The sequence below is a fragment of the Zerene cesonia genome, chromosome 24 (genome assembly GCF_012273895.1).
Source record: "Zerene cesonia ecotype Mississippi chromosome 24, Zerene_cesonia_1.1, whole genome shotgun sequence".
Classification (NCBI taxonomy): Eukaryota; Metazoa; Arthropoda; class Insecta; order Lepidoptera; family Pieridae; genus Zerene; species Zerene cesonia.
Window position 1 is genome coordinate 4677505 of NC_052125.1, and position 8924 is coordinate 4686428.

Sequence of the window (8924 nt, forward strand, 5' to 3'; positions counted from 1 at the left end):
GCGGCGCGCGCGCTGGCGCTGGCGCCGGGCGACCGCGCGCACTGGCAGGCGCTCGCCGCGCACAGCAAGACCGTCTCCGACAGCATCAAGCAGCTCGTCGCCGGCATCCGGTGCGCGCACGCACACGCACACACGCACACGCACACGCACACACGCACGCACAGCCACAGACGAGACATTTGTGACTTGTCATTAGATATGCATAATCTTAATGTATACGAATTGTGTATCACATTGTTTGTCCGCGATAGAATCCTAAACAACACAACCAATGTTAAATCAAATCTACACCTTTTGCAATTTGATCCAACTTAAAAGATAGATAGTTTTTTATTATTTCATTATTATACTTGTAACTGTCATAACTTTCTACTTAAAAAACTGATATCAATAGTACTTGTTAGATAATAAAAAAAAATAACTCGAAATAATATAACAAAAATATCTATTTAAAAAATATAATACGAATGTTTCGATGTCTCGGTGCATTGTTTCAAAATACAGAACCCTCTCACAACACATACACAAAATGCACTTTAAAAAATTCTGTCTAATTTTTGCTTTCAAAATATTGTATGCAACAAATGTATCATGTAAACGCCCTATAACTTTCAGTAATATTATTACAAAATCAGACGTTTAACAGAATGAATGTTTGTGTGTTGCAGCGAGAAGGCGCCGGGGCAGCGCGAGTGCGCGCGCGCGCTGGACGCGCTGGGCGCGCAGCTGCGCGAGCTGGACCACGTCGCCATCCAGGCCGTGGGGCAGGAGCTGCAGCCGCGCCAGGCCAACACGCTGCAGGGTGAGCCACCCCCAGCCCCCCCGCACACACACACACACACATATACTTAGCGTTTTAGACCCCCATAAACTGCACTATTGTACCCATATAACACCCGTAAACTTCCTTTTACGCGCTTTCATTAGCTTCACCAATATTTTTATGTAATGGTGGGACCATTTAAACTCGATTTTGACCCACTTGAACCGGACAGACAAAATTCAAACTTTCTACACTTTTCAAGGATTTGTGTGTGTTAGTAAATTGTTTTACAATTTATTGATCATTCGTATATCCTTTTTGTGACGTCTTTCCTTGATAACCCCACATCTGGTATAAATAATATTTCTAAACTTAGTGATATAATCAAATCATCATATAGTCATATAGTATGAGTCGAGTATGTACATCGAGCATTATCACATTGGTTCAGGTTACTGCGAGCAAGTGGAAAACAGCGCCGCCGAGATCCTGGAGCGGCTGGAGGCGGTGCGCGTGGCGGCCACCAGCGAGGCGGAGAACCTCGGCCACTCCGTATTGCAGCTCGTGAGTTCAACTCAAACTCGACTGTGTTCTTTTTTAAGTTTGGCAAATGTTTAGGAGTGTCTTTAGAGGGACTACTTATTGGGGAGTGAATGGTTTCTGTTTTGATAGGAGAAATTTATTCCGATATGGAAAATTAGGTAGATAAATGTTGTTTCACATTTTGAATAGTTTTGCTTAACTACATGAATAAGAGCACATATGTGTCTTATGTTTTTTTTTTATTTTTTATTATAGACACATTTGAGCTGGTATAAAACTTTACAAAACAAGTTGATAATAGAGTATAACTATTTATTAACCTAGCCGTCTACATTTGAAGGATTTTCAAAGCTTTCAAGCTTATTATATATTTAGCTTTAAATAGTTTATTTAGTTAGTATTTTAATTGTTAGTCAGTATTTCCCAATAAAACACACAAAAACCTGTCTTTTTTGTATCAGGTTAGTGTTGTAAATCATAACATTGTTCCATTCAGGTATCATACGCGGAGCCCCTGGTGTCGGGCGCGAGCGGAGCGGCGTCCAATCTGACGGAGTCGGCCGCGCAGTCGGCTCTGCTGCAGCACGCCCGCACCGTGCTGGAGACCCTGGCTCTGCTCGTCACCGCCGCGAAACAGGCTGGCGGCAACCCTAGGGTGAGTGGGCTGGGACTTTTTATAGTACTCTAAGCACTCTATTAAAATGTGATATAACAGAATTAAATCAGTTCAAATGTGCATGTTCAGTTTGAAGATATTTCCATAGTACTTTTTTGAATTATGTTGTACTATTTAAATGCATAGCTCGGAGGACCATATTCTTTGCTCTCATTAATTCTTTGTTATCAATCAATATCTGAGTCTTTACCCGTGTGGGTATGGTTATACGGTGGGTATGTCGAAGTATTCGGGCGCGGATGTACGGTATGGTCCTTCGAGCCGTGCGAGCTCGGCGAGTGGGCTCGCACTGAGGCGGTGTGTGTGCGGCAGGCGAGCGGCGCGCACGCGGAGGTGGAGGCGCAGGGCTCGCTGGCGCGCGCCGCGCTGGCCGAGCTGGGCGAGACGGTGCGCTCGCTCAGCGCCGCGCGCGGCGACGCCGGCCCGCTGCTGGACTGGCTGGCGCGCTCGCTCGCGCGCCTCACCGACCAGCGGTGAGTGCGCACACGCACACACGCACACACGCACACACGCACGCGCTCTAACGTCACGCGCACGCTAAGTGCATGCTCACTCAAAAACATTCCAACAACAACTGCTCGTTAATACCGTCTACCTATGTAACACACATACATACATACATACATACATTCATACATACATTCATTCATTCATTCATTCATTCAGATGCTTTAAAACTATAGTTACTTTATATAAAAAAAATTGCATTAAAAAATTCAAAGTGGTCGAGCACGCACACCACGCTAACACTAACCAACACATCAAATATGTATATACAATATTTATTACATAAAAACAAAATCGCATCAAAATAAAATAATCACATAACATATTTCCCACTAAGTTCTTATTCGAAAACAATGTCCCTTGGTTTCTCCACGCACGGTCCCTTTACCCACGTACATGATGCTATATAGCATTTCATGATAAATAGACTATTTCACACGCAAAATAATTCGTACCAGTGTTTCCTGATACTCACGCGATCAAACAAACAATGTTATCAGCTTAATACTATTGATTATAGAATGTATTCATTGGTCTGAAATTAAAAAAAAAAATCAAATACAACAATAATTTGAAAGTCAATTTGAAATTACTAGCTGTTCGCCCCGGCTTCGTCTGTGACACATGTATAGCCATAATTTTGAAATTGATCCGTGCTAAAACGACAACATTTCCTCTTTATTATATTATTTTAGATAATTCATTAAAATTCATTCATTTACACCAAAATTCTTTCTTCCAATTACATGTATATATTAGATACAATTGATTCAACAGAACTAGGCAATTGTTCCATTTAGAATCTGTAGTGATCCCTCCCCAAGGGGAAGAATTTTTTTTTTAATAAATAATAATTATAGGTAGGACATTTGACCAAGTGGTCTAATTTAAAGAGAATAAGCTAACTTTAACGAGATGCGTTCTCGCTACGTCAGCCGAGGCACGTAAATAGCCAGTCCGTCATGCGCTTATAAATAACTCCGCAGATGCCGGGTTAAGGACATGCATTGGATGCTATACTAGTTGTGCACGCTGCGCTGTCTATCTTCTGATTGTGTGACGGTCTCATAATGATGGTTATATTTCAACACTTTGAGGTCTTTTTTCTAAGTATAGGAGGTAATTTTTTTTAACATTGTTCATTAAAAAATAATTTCATAATACATCTTATAATGAGTTAAGTACATCGCACGTTTCGAAGTTTTTCTACATTTAATGTTTAAAAACAACATATATTTTTAATATTTAACCTATGGGGTTGGAAAATATATTTTTTTTTGTCTAGAAGTTAGGACAATTAACGAAATGTCAACGTTTTGAAATATTATAAATCCCAAAGTGTTTCAAAAAAGCATGCGTTAATATACAACACATAATCTATTAAAGGGAAATTTTTATTAGAGATATTTAGACTTTAGCACGGACATGGGTTGTCTTTAACGAAACTTGGGGTGGAGAATTCTGTACGTATCGGCGACACTAATTTTAGTTTATACTTACGTATTAATGTTATAAATGCTAAAGTGACACGGTCAGTAGGTCAATTTCACTACTAATTTATTCAATCGATTTGGGTGAAATTTAACACAACCATAGTTTGTTAAACCTGAGAAAAAGGACAGAGAAACCAGAAATCGCAAGTGCAGGATACTATGGTTAAGTGTTGGGGATGTAACGGATATTAGTTAATGAATCAATGAATATTTTTTATCCACATCTCGCATTATATATTACCCATCCAAGCAATCGTCAAAGTAAATAAATATGTAATTATTATATTTATTGCGCTGAGGTCACCATCGGGTGCGTGTTGGCGCCGAGCCAGCCGCGTGCGGAGCAAACCAGCTGATACTTTTTAGCTTAGCGCCTTTTGATAGCGATGTTGTCTTCAATATGAACTCGATTGAAATATGCCTTGATATATCGCTATCAGTTTTCCAGAAAAATTATACCAGTTGGTATGTTTTGTTGTTTAGAGTACTCGACTTTAATTTTAAGTTCGAGACAATAAGACGTTCATGAAGAAATTGTCAAACTCGAACCTTTATTTATTCAATTAGGCTTCTTCTAGAAGCACTTTTGAATCGTCATACATGTACAAAGTCTGACCATTTGTTTCTACAGGAACTCTGTAGTTTGTTGTCTGTTTAAAATCATGTCCATTTTACAGAAAATGTATATTATAATCATATTCATTCCAAAGAACTGTATTGTTTCTAAAAATGATCAGTAGAATTGTCCTTTTTCATATATCTTATGTGAACTAACTTCATTCATATATACAAATGAAAACAAACCTTTTATATATCTCATGACATAATTAATCTGCATATCAAACTTTCAACAAAGCTGAGTGATAAACCCAGTTAGAACCCTTTAACTTGATTTTGCAATTACAATCGTCACCATTGAATACAAACATACAATAATACTTAAATAAGTGTTATTATAGAATACAAAGTAACATTTGGACGCCAATAGTCGAGTGTTCAAGCCATTACAGCATGGCCTAGGTCGCGATCAGTCGCCCGCGGGCACGCACGCGCGCTCGCGTTCAACGGTCAATGTCGCGATACTTGCGTGCTTAATTTTTCCTTATTTTGTTTACTATTTGTTGTTCTATCGATGTTTCGATAAAGCAATAATAATATATTATAGATAAGTTGTTTTGGGGAAAATTTTGACTGGCAGAGTCTCGCTAGTGTGATTGCGGTGTGTTTTAGTTATGTGCGGAGTAATCGGCCTAAAGGTTGTGTATTTATTAGTGTTGTAGCATGGTAATGTGCGCATGCGTCATATATGTGAACGATATGCGTCTATAAGTCATCTACGGTGGTGTTGTCGACTTAAATCGTTTGAGGTATGAGTAGAGACAAGACAGGCAGACAGATTGATAAGAAATGTCATCAAATACTATAGATTCATTCGAACAGTTGTAATCATAGGTAATATAATAGGCATATACTCCGGTACGAGAATCAACCAGTGTTAAAAGAAACTCACAGGTAAATCACTGTCCATTGAATGAAGGATTCGATACACGGTGGCACAATATCCAGCAAATCAATAAAACAAACCAGAAGATAAAAAAGCAAGCCAAGAGCATTAATGGATGACTAAGCACTTGGAATTTTCGTGCAGTGATTACATCGGGAAATATCATCTTACCTTGAAACTGACATTAAGTCGTGTATTAAAATTTACCACTGAGTACCAGATCTTTTATTCCTGCCTCATGGCTTTAAATAGGCCATTACATTATACGTCCAAATTTTTTTATGTTAATTCTTTTAATCTGAAATCTATAATAGTTTAAACTACTCCATCTGAATAGGGTGAGACTGTTTGTTCGACAATCTTTGTGTTGAAATGCAAAAATGTATATACATGTATGAAATGATAAATTATAACTTGTCAATAAAGCTGCAGAATTATAGACGTATGTATGTTTGACCGCCTGTTTATACGAAACAAAAGTCATTATGTATAACGATAGAAAACTATTTTCAGAATGTCACTGATCGGCTCGTACGATGAGACGGAATCGTTCGTGGACTACCAGACGCGCATGGTGGCCGCGGCCAAGGAGATCGCCAAACTCGCCTCGGATATGGTGAGTGAGCTATCGTGTAGTCTAGACACTAGATGACCTGGTATGGATGTTAGAGCATGCATGACCTATTGGGTATCCATGATTTATTTAAGTCAAAAGTCTCTTATTCACTCTTACGATTTATGTGTCAGTTGTTATGGATTCTAGTTTTGTATAATTTTTGTTTGAGTAGGTGAAGAAGAGCTATTCTAAGGCAATAGGAATAAGGAGAATAACAATTTTACACATTTCTCTGAAAATAGTCAATCCTTACTTCAACAAAATAAAGTTAATAGAGGTTAATTCTATCGTTTGTTAAAGACATGAAATTGTCTCTCTTCCTTGCACTGTCTTAAATATCAGATATCATTCAATCCATCCCTTAATATTACAAGATTTTTTTTATGAAATTTTTCCTCAAAATAACTATACAAACTTCAGACGGCCAAAGCGGCCACGGAGCCGGCCCGGCTGCTGGAGATCGGCAACGAGATGTGCCAGCGCTACGAGAAGCTGGCTTCGGACAGCGTCGGCGCGTCCGCCACCACGCCCAACGCCGACGTCGCCACTCGGTATGCCCCACCTGTCCCAGCTGTGTCTCTTTAGAGCTATTACTAACTTAATCATGTTGACTGATTTGTGTGATGTTTGTTTGTTGCTGTGCTCTGTTAATTGAGCAATGGCGTTTATATCTTGCTAGCTGCGGCCCGCGGTTTCACCCGCGTTAAGTCCGCGTCTCGTAGGAATATCGGGATAAAAAGTTGCCTATATGTTATTCCAGTTGTCCAACTGTCTACGTACCAAATTTCATTGCAATCAGTTTAGTAATTTTTGCGTGAAAGAGCAACAAACACACCTTACAAACTTTCGCATTTATAATATTAGTTGGATTTTGCATGGGCACGTTTATCGCTATAACTATAATTATTGTTACAACATAATATAACGCGTGTGTCTCCCGCAGCATCCGCGCGTGCGCCGTGGAGGCGGGCGAGGCGGTGTCGGAGCTGGTGCGCGCGGGCGGGCGCTGCCGCCTCGCCGCCCTGCCGCAGCACCAGCGCGCCGTCGCCGACTGCGCGCGCCGCCTCAACGAGAAGGTGGGTGGGGGTGGACATACATACATACATACATACATACATACATACATACATACATACATACATACATACATACATACATACATACATACATACATACATAACTAAATACAAGTAAATAATGACCAAGAAAAAGCTACCAATTATATAAATGTAGTCTACAGACAAAACTACGATTGATTGAAACTTGTCTCATTGATGGTGCCAAACAATATTTGTATACAATTTACTGTTATGTTCAGCCGCCTAAATCTATCTAAAAAGATAGATAGGGATTTTCGTAAGAAAATCCTATCCTACGCCCTTTTTCCAATCACAAATTAACTTCATTTAAATCGCACAGAACACAAGCACAATAGCACGCAAACATTTCACGCTGTCCTTCTGTGGGGTTGTGGTACTCATTTCGTGCCGGAGCGTGCTCGAACAGCCAGTGTAACATATATAAAATAATGGGTGTTTGTCCGTCAGGTGGTGTCGCTGCTGAGCGCGCTGCAGGCGGGGTCGCGCGGCACGCAGGCCTGCATCGACGCGGCCGCCACCATCGCCACCATCATCGGCGACCTCGACACCACCATACTGTTCGCCAGCGCCGGTGGGTTGCCGCTCTCTAGACACTCTCGTGTGCCAGATTAGCTGGAAGCTGTTCTAGCTTGAAGCATTGTCATCCGGATGTGGAATTTTTGTCCGAGCCAAATAGTATGATAGATATAAAAGCAAATAGTATGATAGATATAAAAGCAAATAGTATGATAGATATAAAAGATTTTATAGTTGTATGGAGACAAAAAAATATGTCCATTACAATAAAATTCGAAAACTAACCAGCCCGCGTTTCCCAGGCACGCTGCAATCGGACAAAGAGGGTGACACGTTCTCGAACCACCGCGAGGGCATCCTGAAGACCGCGAAGACGCTGGTGGAGGACACCAAGAGCCTGGTCGGCGGCGCCGGCGGCTCGCAGGACCAGCTCGCCGCCGCCGCGCAGAGCGCCGTCGGGACCATACGTGAGTGCTTACACTGCGCTGGTACTGCAGTGTCACTGGAACGAAAAGTGCAGTGCACTTTACAGTGCAACTGTACATATTGCATGGTAGCCTTATAAAATATTTGTTTTAAATTGCGGCTGAATAAGTTATAGATGTACCGTATGACACTGTATTGATATTTATAGTACATGAGTAGCAACACCTCGTGTCTGTCGTGTAAATCCTGCCACTGAACGGTGTCGGTCAGCTGGTCGCGTGGTATAACGGTGGCGGTGGGGTTGCAGTGCAGCTGTGCGAGGTGGTGAAGCAGGGCGCGCTGTCGCTGGGGCGCGGCGGCAGCGAGCCGCAGGTGCTGGTGCTGCACGCGGCGCGCGACGCGGCGGCCGCGCTGCGCGACCTGGCCGCCGCCACGGCCGCCGCCAGCGGCAAGCACCACCACCACCCCGACATGGAGCGCCTCAAGCACGCCGCCAAGGTCAGTGCGCCGGGACTGTGCGCGGGGAGAGGTCATGTGTAGTACTGCACTGGATTTTTTTTTATAGTTTTAGTACCTTTATTAAACCTGTAAAGTTACAGTTAAGAAACTAAAACCCGTGTAATTTGGGGAAGGGTTAAGTGCATATTGGCGTGCGGCTGAAGCACGCCACCAAGGAAGAGGATGGGATCTGAATAGTGAAATTATAGGTGAAAAGATAGGGGAAAGTCGTGAACGACAAAAAAATTTAATTTAACAATTGTTGTCTTGGTTCGATGCCAG

General features: G+C 41.7%; 1 protein-coding gene across 1 annotated transcript; it reads left to right on the plus strand.

Annotated features, from left to right (window-relative positions):
- The first annotated feature begins 6 nt into the window (after positions 1-6).
- Positions 7-8684, plus strand: LOC119836386 (talin-1-like). Its single transcript, XM_038361691.1, has 11 exons — positions 7-110; positions 669-802; positions 1215-1327; positions 1803-1961; positions 2295-2455; positions 6000-6102; positions 6523-6653; positions 7046-7178; positions 7650-7773; positions 8021-8185; positions 8452-8684. The coding sequence occupies exons 6-11, from the start codon at positions 6001-6003 to the stop codon at positions 8682-8684; spliced, it is 888 nt and encodes a 295-aa protein (XP_038217619.1). The 5' UTR covers positions 7-110; positions 669-802; positions 1215-1327; positions 1803-1961; positions 2295-2455; position 6000.
- The last annotated feature ends 240 nt before the right edge of the window (positions 8685-8924 follow it).